The sequence below is a fragment of the Dipodomys spectabilis genome, unplaced genomic scaffold (genome assembly GCF_019054845.1).
Source record: "Dipodomys spectabilis isolate Male_0828 unplaced genomic scaffold, ASM1905484v1 ptg000019l, whole genome shotgun sequence".
Classification (NCBI taxonomy): Eukaryota; Metazoa; Chordata; class Mammalia; order Rodentia; family Heteromyidae; genus Dipodomys; species Dipodomys spectabilis.
In genome coordinates this window covers 18,808,787-18,824,791 of record NW_024870696.1, presented here as the reverse complement: position 1 = coordinate 18,824,791, position 16,005 = coordinate 18,808,787, and the positions used below count along the sequence as shown (strand labels likewise).

At 35.6% G+C, this 16,005-nt stretch overlaps 1 protein-coding gene across 5 annotated transcripts in view; it reads left to right on the top strand.

Moving 5' to 3' along the window:
- Rabgap1l (RAB GTPase activating protein 1 like) overlaps positions 1-16,005 on the top strand; it is a 466,677-nt gene that overhangs the window by 87,605 nt on the left and 363,067 nt on the right. For all 5 annotated transcript variants that reach the window (XR_006146840.1, XM_042674520.1, XM_042674521.1 and 2 more), the window contains one exon: positions 14,896-15,037. Coding sequence is in view for 4 of the 5 variants with exons in the window: in XM_042674520.1 (XP_042530454.1) it covers positions 14,896-15,037 (142 nt within the window). In the remaining variant the exon portion in view is untranslated. The remainder of the gene's footprint in view (positions 1-14,895; positions 15,038-16,005) is intronic.

Here is a 16,005-nt window from a genome sequence, read left to right as displayed (position 1 = left end):
CAAAAAGTGAAAAATAAGTCAGTGATACACAGTTAAAAAACCCCTCAGCTAATATAATGACTATGTACAAAAACCTGCATTGTACCTTTAAATATGAATATACCTAATGGAAATATTGATTATGTATATAAATGACATTTCTTGGTTTCATCTGCAATTATTTGAAACCAAAAAAACAAAACAGAAAAATATTAGATGATTATACAGTTAAAATATGAACAAAATCTCAAGGAATACCTAATTATCATAGTTGTTTCTGCTTGCAATAATAGGTAATCTACATTGTATCAATATCTTGTCTCAGTATCAGTATTAAATTATTTTCATATTAAATGAGAAAAAGTAGAGTTTTTTGGCATCAAGTTAGGCAGCATTTTAGGTAAAATATGTAATTTTTTTTCTAGTAAAAGATGGTAACAGTGAAAAATGATTTGAATTCTCATTGTCTCAGTTTTATAAAATAATGGCAAAATGGTCTATTTAAAATGATGGAAATCTGTTTTTGTTAGTATTACCACTCTCAGGTTTTAAAATACTTGCTGTTTTATAACTAAGCATGTGCAATACAATGCTCTAATGCACTGAGCAAATATAGAAGCCACTTACCATTTTTATATTAAAAAAGTTATCTTGACTCAGGCTTCATATCACAGATTCATATTTCATAAAATTATTATATCCATTGCTTTGAGTCAGATTTTATTACTCTGTGGATTGGTTTTACAGCATATTGTAATGTTTATTATATGAACAACATTTAAAGCTGTAGTCTCCTGAGCGTCTTTTCTGTTTTAAGAGATTATTTTGCCTTCTCTTCTTCCTATCCATTCCTCTATCTTGCTTTCCTTTTTTTTCTAGTTTAAGTTGTTATTGTTATTAAAGAATTCATCATTTTTAGGCAAAGTATTATTTAATGGTGCCTAAAGGTAAAGGAACTGAATAGGAAATAGGTTGTCATTCTTCTAGTCAGTTATTACGATGGGGATTTTATCTCCTTGAGAAGATTAAAAAAAAACCAGCTTTTCACAAGCTCATTAGATTGAGTAATCTTCCTACCTTCTCTCTTTTCTCATCTCCTTCCCTTCTTTCCATATATGTGTATATACATGTAAATAAAGTTATTACTATTATTTTTATGTTTTTGAAACTGGTAATGTTGAGTGCCTTTGGTAAGCACCATGAAACTTTTTTAGCAATAAAACATAAACAAAATACTACCTAAGATTGTTTCATATGAACTTAGAGGATTAAATTGGATTCTTTTGTAATGTTTAGCTGTATTAAATGTGAAGCAGACTTAAATTTATCTTAAATATAAAGAAGATGGTATCTTACTTTAGTACTATAATTTGTATTAAAGACAAATTATGTAAGTTGTGGAAAATAGATAACTGGCTGGTCCAAATATGAAGCCTACCTGTCCTGACCAGAAATACTACAGATGGGTATAATGGTGCATTCATGAAGTACCAGTTGTTTTAAAAGGAAGAGTAGGAAAATCGTAGTCTAAGTCAGCCCTGGACAGAACAGTGGGACCCTCTCTGAAAAACAACCAAAACATAAAGGGTTAAGAGTATGGCTTGAGTGGTAATGTACTAGCAAGCGTAAGGTCCTGAGTTTAAACCTTAATGCTTTAAAGAAAAAATGTAGGTGAGCCCTGGTGACTCACATCTGTAATCCTAGCTAATCAGGAGGTTTGAGATTTGATGATTAATATAAGAAGCCAGCCTGGATAGAAAAGTCCATGAGACTATTACCTCCAGTTAACCACTAAAAAGGCAAAAGTAGAATTATGGCTTAAGTGGTAGCGCCTCAGCTATGAGTGAAGAAGACAAGTAAGAGCATGAGGCCCTCAATTCAAGCCCTACTACTGGTACAAAAAAAGCTTGCAGTAAATGGAAAATGATTTTGGACAATTTCACATTGCAAGTTTTTTGCCTTAAAAACTTAAAGATTTTAAAAAATTGTTACTATATTTAAAAAAATTATTGTTACTATAAAGATGATGTAGAGGCAACTTACCTTTCCTTACACCAACCTTGTTGACATCACTATTTAAATTTGTTGCATTGTGTCTGAAATGTTTATAATGGAAATATAAGGACTTAAAACATTGTAAACATTGGCAGTTTACCTATTCTTTTTTTAAATTTTTATTTATTTTTTTATTGTGAAAATACTATACAGAGGGGTTACAAGTACATGGGCAAGATAATGAGTACATTTCTTATCAAGCATTGTAGCCTTCTCCTTTGTTTCCCCTTCCCATCCCTTCCCATCCTCCCCCCGCCCCCCCCAGTCCTCCCCATCCCCCCCCTAAAGTTGTAAAGTTCGTTTTCGACATAACAACTTGTACTTCTCATTGACCTATTCTTATTTCTGTAAGAAAACAGGTTCTAAGATGCTAAAATCAAATGATATTTTATACTGATTGAGGAAGCATTCTCTGCTTATATGGGATTATTTGGAAACTATTTGCCGAAAAGTTTTCTACTTAAAAGCTACTAGTGAATTTTTGGTATTTTACTATTAAATGTTCATTCCACTGGCATAAATCTTTGGTACCGTAAAAATGCCATTGGCCATATGAAGTAGGCCTTAATAACTTTTATCAGTCATAATATCTTCTTTGTTAATAGGTTTAATGAGACTTTTTCTTTTGGCTAGATTTTATTAGAGGTCTTGGTAGAGAACTCAAGAGGTCATTTCTGCTTTACACTACGTGTCCCTGTATTGAGGAAGAAAAGCCAAAGACTTTCATTTATTTTTTATTTTGCTGACATAGAAACATTCATTTAGAAGTAATTTTCAATACTTAGTTAAGTTTCTTAAACCTTTATTGAGTGCCATCAGCATAAAATTATGTTGCACAAATGTGTAATAGCATTATGTTTTCTGAACGTAAGTAAAATATGTAGTGGTAAGACTGTTAAAATGCTAGATGTTAATGCAACAGTAACAACATATACAAATTGTAGAAGTAGCACTTACTGATCACACTGAACTTGGATTCGTATTAGACCACTCAGTTTATCTGTTTATTTTTTTTTTTACCGTTTATTTGTGTTTTTTTTTTCCATACTGTGCTTAATGTTTGCTAAGCAGATCTTCTGCTACTATAGCTACCTTCTTTAGTCCCTTTTTTTGTTTTAGTTATTTTGAGATAGGGTATCACTTCCTACCCCAGTAAACATAGATTGTATTCCTCCTGTTTGTGCCTTTTGGATGAGTTAATAGGCATATACCACTACACCCAGCCATCATGCTTCCCAGTAGCTTAGAAAGACTGATGTGTTTGTCAACATACCTTGCTGTAGAGGCTTGGAATTTTGGAGATTCCCTAATGGAGATTCCCTGATCTCTTCCTTTAAAGTATATAGGATTATAGGTTCACTGTTCCTGGCCATACCTTTTCAGTTTGTTCCCTTGTTTACCTCTGCTGTGTATTTTCTAACTGTATAATTTTAGGCAAGGTATTTTTCATTTCTGAAAAGGTTATTATGTTACCCAAAGACTTATAATAAGGAATAAATGCTAACCTTGGAAATAGAACAGTGACTGTCCCTTGGTAAATGCTAATAAAATTTTACTATTTCTTTTTTTTTAATGATATTTTCTCAGTGCTAGGATTTGAACCTAGGAAAAAGCCAAGGTTTTTAAAGTGTGTTGATACAGAAAGGTTGTTTAGTGAGAGACAGTAATTGGATAAACTAATAGAATAAATTAATAGAATTCTGTTGTAATACTGTGTAGGAAATTATATATTCTCCAAGCATTACTCTCGAATCATAACCATACTCAGGAATTTAGAAGACTTTTTTTTTCTCAGGTGGAGAGGAATTACTAAAGGCTTTTAAAGTGTGAATGACACTAAATTAATAATTGATAAAAGTCACTATGAAAACAGTAAGAAGACTGTGCAGTCAAGATATGACATTATGATGGCTTGAAAAAAGGGCAGTTGGACAAGGGCTGATGGAAAAGATGACAGGGAGAGGCTTTTGGAAAGTAAAAACCAACCAGATTTTATGTTCACTTTCAGGCTAAGGCCAAGTGAGAACTAAAGGTAGGATTATTGTAGGTGACTAGGTGATTATCGAATTTATCTTGATTAAAGTAGAATGTCAAGGAGAAAAGTTTTGGGGTAATGGATGGAATAATTTTGTATGTGTTGAATTTAATTTCCTGTGGTACTCCTAGGTAGAGATTTTTGTAGGCAGTTGGGTATTTTGATCCTAACCTTGGGAAATAATGATTTTAAAAATGATAAATGTAGGCTGGGAATGTGGCTTACTGGTAGAATGTTTGTCTAGCATGCATAAAGTCCTGGGTTCGATTCCTCAGTACCACATAAACAGAAAGAGCTGGGAGTAGTGCTGTGGCTCAAGTGTGGGGTAGAGTGCTAGCCTTGATCAGAAGAAGCTCTGGGGCAGTGCCTATGCTCTGAGTTCAAGCCCCAGGACTGGCAAAAAAAAAAAAAAAAAAAAAAAGATCAATGCTTGAAACATAAATGAAAACACTTAGAACCCAAATGTTTAAGAAGAGAGCATGGCTGAGGATGCAGTCTTGGGAATGAATAGATTTAAAAGATTGACAGAGAATGAAGATTGAACCAAACAAATATAGATGAATAAGCACAGATCTGGGGTTAAAATCAGGAGATTTAGAGGAAGGGACCATTAGAGAGGAAATAGCTTCTAACTGGAGAGCATTCCTACAGTATAGTTACTTCAGGTAGGTCTATTAGTGTATATAAGAAGGAACTACAATGGTAAAACTATAAGGCATGGACAATTTCAGAGGAACAGTGGGACAGAAATCTGATTGTAGTTTATTTAGGACTGATTGGGTTACAAAAAGGATATTGGGTACACATATGCAGTATTAACATTTTATTTTAGTGGTAAGGTTTTTTTTTTTATTAGTTCATGTTGTTTTGTTCTATAATTTAATTATAGAACAATTCTATATTCTGTTGATGTTTAGCCCAAAATAATGATAAGGCATCAGGAACAATTGGGTGCTACCAGCTTCTTTTAAGGTACACACTGTATTGTATTAAGGTGGGTTACAGGGGAGAAAAGATTGCTTCTCTCACCCATTGCCAGAGTAATGGTGGAGGCTCTTGTAACAGAAATTGCATTAACAATAGAAAGATATAAAGATATATTTCATACAAGTTTTATGTGATATGGCAGCTTTCATAAATGAACACCCAAAGAGACAGAAAATCGCGTTTTTGTGCTAGATTTGAGACTGGACAGTCATGTGGAAGTGTGATTTGACAAAAGAAGTGTAATCAGATAATAAACTGGAGGAGCTTAGTAAGTTTTATTCAGATTTGTTTTGGCATCTGTGTTGTCAAGGATATAGGCATTCCTTTCTTATGGACAAGAGGAGGATAACTTCAGAATGAAAAGTTTATAACCTACTTCTGGGGAAGGTTGACTATGGCTTGCCTTTGGAAAAAAGGAGCAAAGGGAGGGTGAGAATGAACATTTGTTTCTACTTTTATGTCCAGTACTAACCAAAGTGCTGCACCTTAGAGTACCATATGCTAAAATTGTGATTGTGTCTTAGTACAACACTCCCCCCCCCCCCCCCCCCGTTGTAATGTAACTGAATAATACAGCATTTCCTTCAGATATTTATGTAAGAATAGATGATTTAATTCAGGCCTTCAACATAAACGTCTGGAATTGTCATGAATGAAAAATATTGATTCTGGGAAATTAACTTTAAATATTGTGAGCTTATGGATTAAAATTCTTATAGCTTATGTTTCAAAAGCAGCATATCCATTTTAAGTAAAACAAGATGACAAAGACATTGATTTGGGATTCTTTAATTAAATATCAGCATTCTTCTGTCTTCTGTTTCTTTTGAGGAGCTTAAGGAAAGCACTGCCAAGTAGCCCCAAGTGAGCTGTAACTTACTAATCTAATTTCTTGATTCTTTTATTTGAAAATTTAACAAATAAAAACAGTAGACTTACCACCATTGAAAGTGTATGTGACAAGAGGTCTGTTTAGGTATAATGAGAAAAGGAGCAACATAATCATTATTTCATGATGACATTAAATTAAATGTTAATATTTAACATTAATAAAATTAAATGTTCATCATTTGAGATCTGTTTTTTCATGAAATATGTTGCTCTTTGTAAAAATTCTTTCCACTTGTTGTGGATGCTAAAATGTAAAAATTGATGAACACAAAGTTGTCTTAGGCTTGAAGGAATGGACATACAGAGACAGGAACTTGGAGTATGCAAAATTTATCTCAGTGAACCCAGTTATATTTAGAAAAAGAATTACAGCCGGGCCCTGGTGGCTCATGCCTGTAATCCTAGCTACTCAGGAGGCTGAGATCTGAGGATCGCAGTTCAAAGCCAGCCCGGGCAGGAGAGACCGTGAGACTCCTATCTCCAATAAACCACCAGAAAACCGGAAGTGGCACTGTAGCTCAAGTGGTAGAGCGCTCGCCTTGAGCTGAAGAGCTGAGGGACAGTGCCCAGGCCCAGAGTTCAAGCCCCACAGCCGACCAAAAAAAAAAAAAAAAAGAAAAAGAATTACAGAGTATTATAGAGAATCATGAGTGTCAGAAAAATAGGAGATGTAGTTGGTTAGGTGAAGTTCCTGTTAAACAGTTCCATTCTCAGGTGGATAAGTGAGGCAGCAGCAGGGGAAATGGCTGATTCTGGATTCTTTCTTTTTCTGGACAATTAGATGCAAATATACACAACCTCATCCATGGTTACAAGTGAAAAATGCTTATATGGTGTTCATTTTAAAGATAATTTAAACAATGTTATGTACATTAACATTAGGAAAGTCAAGATATTTCGAGGGCAGCATAGCATATTTTAATGCAAATTGACATACATTGAAATAGCTGATGTTCTAGAATTAGGTTTAAATAATTGAAATAATTTTCTTTAGCACATCTAATGTCATGATGAACACATTTTCTGAAAAAACGTGTTTCAATTCTAATAATAAATTGTGTTTATTTATTAGAGCATCTGTCCTAAAAAGACATTGTGAATTTTATATCTGATTGAAAAGGAATCAAATACTCCCACTTATATGTGGTGAATGTCATATATTTTGAGTTTAACAGATGAAATACATTTTTTGAGTTTGCATATAGCATAAATATTTCAGATGAAACTGGTTCTCAATAGATAATAAGAAATAAGTCCTAACAGAATTTATCTCCATAATACAGTTTACTCATTATAAAAGTGTGGGTTAAAAGTATTACTGAGATTTTATCTCCAAAATTCTATAATAGTTGGATTATTGAGCTGCATGAAAATTGATCAGAATGGGCTAGGAAGGTGGCTCAGTGGTAGAGTGCTTGCCTTGCATGCCTGAGGCCCTGGGTTCGATTCCTCAGCACCACATAAGCAAAAAGAAAAAAAAGCTGGAAGTGGCGGTATGGCTCAGGTGGTAGAGTGCTAGCCTTGAGTTGAAGAGCTGAGGGATAGTGCCCAGGCCCAGAATTCAGGCTCCATGACCGGACCCCAAAAAAAAGAAAATTGATCAGCACAAGTAATTTCACAATTTCTTCAATCAATTTAATTCACATACAGGGTATTTCTAGAATCTGTAGTATGATAGTGTCCATAGTAAAGGTATACTGTTTAAAATATGATCTTTTCTGCAAAGGATCTCTTGTATTACTTCATAGTAATAAGGAAGTACATAAAAATCACCATTATAAAATGATGTATATATTCAATACCAAAGAAAAATAATATGCATGAGGAAGATTTAAACAGTCCAGAACCTCAGCAGCAGAATGACATAGGCTGTAGTGTAAAGCTTCCCTTTAAAGATGTGGCTGTTTCCTATAGAAGTTGAAAGTAGAATATATATTGACATATAGGGTAATATCTGTGTTTTTTTTGTAATTTTTTTTTATTTTTAGGACTTTGAGACATGTTCTTACTAAATTGTCTTAGCCTGGCCTCAAACTTAACATCTTCCTGCTTCAGCCTCTTGAGTAACTAAGATTACAAGTATGTACCACAATGCCAAGACACAATATTGCTGTGAAGCTGGGCTCAGAAGCAAGGATCTGAGTTTTTTTTGTTGTTGTTGTTGGTCATGGGTCTTGAACTCTGGGCCTGAGTGTTGTCCCTGAGCTCTTCTGCTCAGGGCAAGCACTCTACCACTTGAGCCACAGCATCATTTCCAGGACTCTAAATGACACTGGGTTTTAAAATAAAGTAAAAGTTTTGTTGTTCAACCAGCAAGGATAAACTTAATTTATAATTGATAATTTATAAACTTAATTTTATTAGTGTAAATTTAGTTTATAAACTTAAATTTGCTTCCTGGATCAATTGGAATCAGGGAAATTCATAGGGAAAGGGAAACGTTGCTTATTAATTTGATGGCATGTATCTTCACAGGTTGCATGTTATTTTTTTTTTAATTGGGTACTTTATGTTCTGCATGGATATTTTGAGCTCAAGATACCCCTGATTGAGTTAGCCGGTTTCTTCTCATTATATCCATCCTTGAAAAACTGGTTTTAAACTGTAAGAATCATTAGCAGAATGTCTGGAAGCTTTTTCTGAAATGAAAAACAACCTTATTACTGAAATAATTTTGTAGGTGAGTGTAGTTGATTTTATGATCAATTTTTAGACTGTAGAGTGACATAGAAAGGCAAGCTAAAATAATGGATTCTTCTACTAGGTATGAGGCTAGTATCCTTTTCTGCCATTTGGTAGTTGTATTTATTTCAGTTTTTTCATGTTAAGATGGTGATAATATCCCCAACATGGGTTGTTTGCTCATTTTCTCCTTCATTTATTCAATGAACATTTATTAATGTTTATTTTGTGCCAGATTATCTTGTAGTAATTGGAGTGTATAGTGGTGAATGCCACAAAAGAGATCCTTGCGTTATGGAGTTTGCTTTCTCTCACACAAGAAGGATATGTGGAAAGGATTGATTAGGTAGGAAAATAGACAATGGGCGATGATAGGATAATGATTTCTGGGTAGTCAAGGAAAGTTCTCTCCTTGAGCAATTTTCAAATGCTTGATGACTAAATGCTTTGAAGAAATCTACCATATATATATATATATATATATATATATATATATGTTTATATATATATATGTTTATATATATATATATGTATATATATGTTAAAAGAACAGCTACTTCTGCTGGTGGATCATGCCTGTAAACCTAGCTACTCAGGAGGTTGACATTTGAGGATGGCAGTTCAAAGCCAATCTGGGCAGGAAAGTCCGTGAGACTGTTATCTTCAATAAACCAGCAGAAAACTGGAAGTGGTTCTGTGGCTCAAGTGGTAGGGTGCCAGCCTTGAGCTAAAGAGCTCAGGGACAGCACCCAAGCCCAGAGTTCAAGCCCATGGATGAAAAAATAAAATAAAAAGAACAGCTAATTTAAAAGTCCTAAGATATTGACAAGCTTGAGGTTTTGTTAGGATTGAATGCTTGCTATTATATGCCTACAGTTATAATTGTTTAGAAAGATTTTCAGTGACCTTGGAATAAGATCATAAGCCACTTTTGCTTCTTGCAAAGAAGCATGATATTTCTTGCATGTAGTACCATGGGCTAGACTGTTTAATGTCCCCAAATGATATATCAAGTGATTATAAAACAGTAACAAGAAGTAGCACATATATAGCACTTTCTGTTGCCTTATTGTGACTGCCTAGGAGAAGAATTTGATTCAGAGTTGAGAATTCTCAAAAACAAGAGAGTAAGGTAAGCTAGTATGAATTGAGAGGAATCATAATGCCAAAAAGAAACTAAATGAGAAGCCTTTTCCTTGACAAATATGTTTTCCACTTGGTATCTTTCAGTCTTTTGGTTTTAGGCAAAGAATTGTTTGAAGAGTGGAGACTCCTGTCAGAAAAGGGCAGGTTATAGTCATGATAAAGGCTATAATCTAAGACTTGGAAAAAATTATATTTAATGAAGTAAGCCAGACCCAAAGAAACATGTTGCATGCCTTCCCTCATTTGTAATAGTTAGAATGTGTCCATAAATCTACAAGTAAACACAATGAATGCTAAAAGACAAAAACCTATATTTCGACATGCTAAATTAAACAGGACTCATTCACACAGTGAGACCAAAGGAGGATATTCTTAGGAGAGGATCACAAAGGCTCAGTAGCTATGTGCATATGATCATATAAAATGATGTTATTGAAATGAATTCCAAGAAATGGAAATAAGGTTTTTATTTTACTTTTTGTAGGTTTTCCTTTTTGTTTTTCCCCTTTTGTCGCTGTTTTTGATTTCTGTACTTTTCATCTTGTATGCAAGTTTGTCTGTTTTGGGGAGCGTAAGGGGAAGGACATAAATGGTGGGACACTACGTTGAAAATGAACTATATAACTTGTGGGGGGAAAGGGTCAGGATGGAAAAAACTGGGAGAAAATGAGGGAAGAGGTGACACTGTTGAAAAAGAAATGTACTCATTACATGACCTATGTAACTGTGACCCCTCTGTGTATCACCTTTACAACAAAAATAATAAAATCAAAAAACAAAGGCTGTAATCTTACCTGTTCTCAGAATATCTTATGACTTTACCTTCAGTACTGAGTTACTGTTTTAATCTTTGTCAGGAGAAAAGGAGTTGGGCTGGAGAAGAAAGTAGCTCCTGTTCTTACACCTTTGCTTCCAACAGGAAGCTCTGTGCTAAGTATAGGATTAATGTTAAAATGTCAAGTTTATTCTTGCTATCTCCATCTATTGTTATTAATGGCTTAGGGTCCTTTTGCTCTGGATAGAAATCACAAAAAATCTGAAATCCCAAAGAAAGCTCCCTTGGTGTTAGAACATCAAGCTCTGAGTGCCAGTGGCTCTCAGTAGCTAATGTTAACAGATTTCCCAGCTATTTTTGGCAGCCTTCCTAGGTGCTCTCAACACCTGGAGTTTTCAGCTCACAGTAGCCCCTGGCAGCTCTTATGCAGTTCTCTGGCTGCTAGGTGTTCTTGGGGATAACAGTCCATCAGTGGTGTTACTAACTCAGTGTAGCCAGCGCAGCCCAGTCTACCTGAGAGAAATCAAGAACAGGTAATGAAATTATCCCCAAAAGGCTTTACTGGGATTTATGCTGCAATACAGAATGGTCATGCAGGGTACAGAAGTCCTAGACTGCCCAGCCTGATGGAGGTGTTTGTGAGAGGATTGCTGCTTATAATTCGCTGCTGGAAAAAACGGTGAGCCCACTCATAAACACAATATCCCTGATTGCTCATTACAGACGTTCTGTCCTAGCATGACAGTCTGCACAGGTATACTTGGCTTGTCTTTCCTAGCTGTCATCAATGAGAGAATTGTTTCTTACAGAGTGCAGTGTGGTGGGGACCTTTGGATCAGTTTTGGAGTCTGAGTTCATCCATGACAGCTGTGGCCATGAAGCAAATTCTTCTTGGCAACCAACACATATGCAGCTTGGGATTTGTTGATCTCTATGAAAGTGGTGAGGGCAAGCCTCCACATGAGGAAGTTCCCAAGTTATATCCAAGGCTCCCAGTATCTGTAGGAGTTATGGTGGCTGGATTTGGGTCTCTACCCATTGTCATGACAGTGCAGTTGGGTCATTGAAATAACTATTGATTTCACAGCACTTACAGGATTTGCAGACGTGACAGTGCTAAGGTTGCAGCCACTACAACTTGTGATAGGACTTTAGGCACAGTGGTAGTAATGATCACAACCAAGCCTGTCTCAGGGGCCACAGGAATAACAGCAGCGGTCTTGGTAGATCTCTGTACAACTTGAAAGAGATCCTGGTTGTACTCTAGGACATCACTTTAAAGTCCATTGACCAAACTGCTGCAACACTGACAGAATGGTTCAGAGCAGGGCACTTTGATTGCTGGGCAAACACAGATTCCCGTCACTATCTTCCTGTATCCTGGGGTACTCTTGTACTGCAGGTAGTGTGATTTCAGCTCTGATCCATACCCTACCTTCTTCCTGACTTCACAGGCCTGATTTGGCTGTTTGGTTGAACCTCAGGGAAGCAACAGCAGCAACTTAGTGCCTGTGTGTGTATGTGTGGTAGTGGTGGTGGTGGTAAGGTTTGACAGCTACCATTTGAACCAAGCACTGCTAATATAAGCTCCAGCCAACCCCTCAGAGCTTCAGTTACTTAAAATGAGGTAATGGAAAGAACATCCTAAAAGCAGTGATGAGAAGTGAAGAACTTTGCTTGATGATCTGAATGTAAAGAACTTTCTATATATTTCCCACGAAGAATAAAAGTCTTTGTTATTTAGGAAAACCAAGATTCAGCAAAAGTTAATATTCTTGTCCAGTAAATTAAGTCTAACATGTATTCCCTAGCCAAGTAGTCCCTTTACATGGAAAAGAAAAGTATCCCTTTAGAAGGAGATATCTGTCTTAAAAGATATTCTTTATTTTGGGTGCTTCAACAGTCTTTCCTCTACCCCCTCCCTGGTTGTGAGGCTTAAACTCGGGGCCTGGGCTATGTCCCTGAGCCTCTTTGTGCTCAAGGCTAGTACTCTTCCACTTGAGCCACAGCACCACTTCCAGGTTTTGGGTGGTTAATTTGAGATAAGAGGCTCAGAAGGACTTTTTGCCATGTCTGACTTGGAATTGAAATCCTCAGCTCTCAGCCTCCTGAGTAGCTAGGATTACAGGCATGAGACACTGACACCAGCTTCATCATTCTTTAAGTTGGAGAAAACGTCTTTTTTAAAGTAAATTGTTAACATTAAAAAGCGTAAAATGAAAATATATTTTATTATAAAGCATAAAATATATGTTTTGACTCAATATATAACCAATAGTAACTGAATACTTAAAATAAAATTTCAATTTATAAAAGATAAAAATAGCTGGGTGCCAGTGGCTCGTGCCTGTAATCCTAGCTACTCACGAGACTGGAATCTGAGGATTGAGGTTTGAAGCCAGCCCAAGTAGGAAAGTCCGTGAGACTTTCTGTGCTATGGCTTAAGTGGTAGAGCACTAACCTTGATCTGAAGAGCCCAAGGACAGTGCCCAGGCCCAGGGTTCAAGCCTCATGACTGACAAAAAAAGAATACCCCCCCCCCCCCCCCCACAAGCTATAGTGTTCTTATAACATTCCAGAAAATTTTTTGCTGACTTAAACTTCTCCGTAGCATTTGCCTATCTCTATAATGGACATATCTTTTCCTTACGTAATTGTGTATATTCTGTTATAGGGTTTGCATAGACATTTTTATTAAAAGCAAGAGGTCTTATGGATAGCAGAACAACAAAGGAGGGGGTAACAATGCTTGACAAGAAATATACTCATTACCTTACTCATGTAATTGTAACCCCTCTGTACCGCATCTTTACAATAAAATAAAATTTTAAAAAACAAGAGGTCTTATAAACAATTGTCCTTAATTCAGGTTTGTGTTAGAATTGCTGGTGATTCTTCAAAAAACTTTCAGATTTCTATATTATACCCTAAAGATTCTGACTAGTAGATAGTTGAGGTTAAGATCATCTCTGCCCTCCACGGTTAATTACATATTTGTAACTAGCATTTAGACCAATGGCTTCAGAGGATTTATATACAGAGACATCAGCTTATTGTACTTTGGATTTGATGATACTGGAAAAAGTTTGATACCATACGAAAAACGTTTAGAGTTTATTTTAGTGTGAGGAAACTTTATAATTTAACCAACCCATACTGTAAAAGATATATTTGATGTTTGGACTGACTTCAGAATTCTTAAAAACAGTAATTAGTCATATTTTATAACTTAAATATATCATAATACAGATAGATACTACAGAATACTCTCTACACATGCCTGTTAAGTCCTTTAGATCCTTTTACTTTAAATCCTAGTATGATATTATAACCTAACACTAATAAATTTGTACAAGGTACTTTGGTCAATATCCAAAGTATTATATATAACTGGGCCCTGGGGACTCATGCCTATAATCCTAGCTACTCAGGAGACTGAGATCTGAGGATCACAGATAGAGGCCAGTCTGGGCAAGACAGTCCAAATGCTCGTCTCCAATTAATCACCAAAAAGCTGGAAGTAGAGCTGCTGTTCTAGTGGTACAGTGTTTGTTACCCTTGAGCATAAAGCTCAAGGACACCACCCAGGCTGCCTTCAGTTCAAGCCCCAGGACTGGCACGTGTGCTCGCACGCATGCGTGCACGCACACACACACATGTACACACACACACACACACACACACACACAGTATTGTATCTAACTTAACAATTTGAAAGAAGCATTAGTTTTATTTTATTACAAATACTATAACTTACCAATAGTAAGTTGGCCAATGTGGAATACCTAATAGATAGTAAAATTTTATTTCAAACTCAGATGTATTTGACTCCCAAATCCATGTTTTTCTGGCTAGTCCTTCGATATATATTTATTTTGTGTCACATACCACATGATTTGTTTAATGAATTAACTGTCTTGTGGATTAAGCAGATATTAAACAAGTAAATATAAAAATAAATATGCAATTTTATTGTGGTAAAAGTCAGGATTTTGTGAGACTCAAACACATAAGGAACTTACCTTGTAGATGGAGAGGTGGGTTCTAAAAAACCAATTTGTAGAAGTAATATTTGAGGTAAGGATCTAAGATAGATAGAGAAAGTTAAAGAGAAATGCTCTATGGGCAGAGAGAAAAGAATAGTCTGTGGCTTTGAATTGGGAAAGAGTTGAAAGAATTTGAGTGGCCTTGAACCACAATCCCTCAGTCTTTGCTTCCCAGTTAGCTAAGATTATAATTATAGGTTTGGCCCACTGCACTCAGCCATTTCAGATATTTTTAATGAACCATTGAAATGCTATCTTTAGATTTCTTATATTTACACACATGGTTATATCTTTCTTAGTCTGAGGGAAAAGGACATTCCAGTGCTGGAGATGCAATATATGAGGTGGTGAGCCTGCAGCGAGAGTCTGACAAGGAAGAACCTGTTACTCCTACTAGTGGAGGGGGTCCACTGTCACCTCAGGAGGATGAAGCAGAAGAAGGTAAGAAGTTGAATTAATTCAGATTTTTCTATTTAGAAACATGTTATAAATCTTTAAAGCGTGATGTGCATGTATGTGTGTTTGTCTCTGGACACACTATATGGCCAGGTGTTTATTCCTAGTCTTTGCCACTTAGATTAGATTCTACTACATGCAGAAGTGAATTTAGTTATTGGGTTCTTTGGTTGCGTAGTTTCCACTGCCACTTATGCAACTATTTCATTTTGACAGAATCACTTTGCTGGTTTGCTGCCTATTTTATTTCAAGTATTTTGGAAATATTTAATGAAAAATTCAGATTCAAGTATTTTTAGAATTCCCCTTTCCTCCTCTTCTCTCGTATTGTCTTCTCTTCTCTCTCCTCCCCTCCCACCTCCCCCTCCACTCACCTTCTCTCTTCCCTTCCCTTCTTCTCTTTGATTACTCTTGCTAGGCGTCTGTGTTGAATAGGAGTTAGATATCTTTGTCTTATTTCAGATCTTAGAGGTAAATCATTCAAATTATTTCCATAAAGTATGCTATTAGCTTTGAATTTGTTATATTTGACTTCTTTTTTAATTGTATTTTTTGGGGGAGTCTTTTCTTTTTGGTACTGGGGATTGAGCCCAGGATGTTGTACTTGCTAGGCAAGCATTTTGCCACTGAGCTACATCCCAGCCCTCATATTTGACTTCTTATATTGAGGCATATTTCTTCTGTATCTAATGTGTTCAAGAATTTTATTTGTATCTTTTCAATAGCCATTACTTGATTTTATTGATATCAAACTATTTCTTATTTTTACTTTGTTTTCTTCTGTTAACTTTTAATTTGTTCTTGTTGTTTTCATTTATTTATGCAAAACATTAGATTATTTGAAGTATTGTTCTTATTTTCTTTCCTTTTTTTTTTTTTTGTTAGAACTAGGGTTTGAACTTAGGTCTTCATACTTACTTCTCTTGCTTGCTGGCTGCTGTTTTACAGTGTAA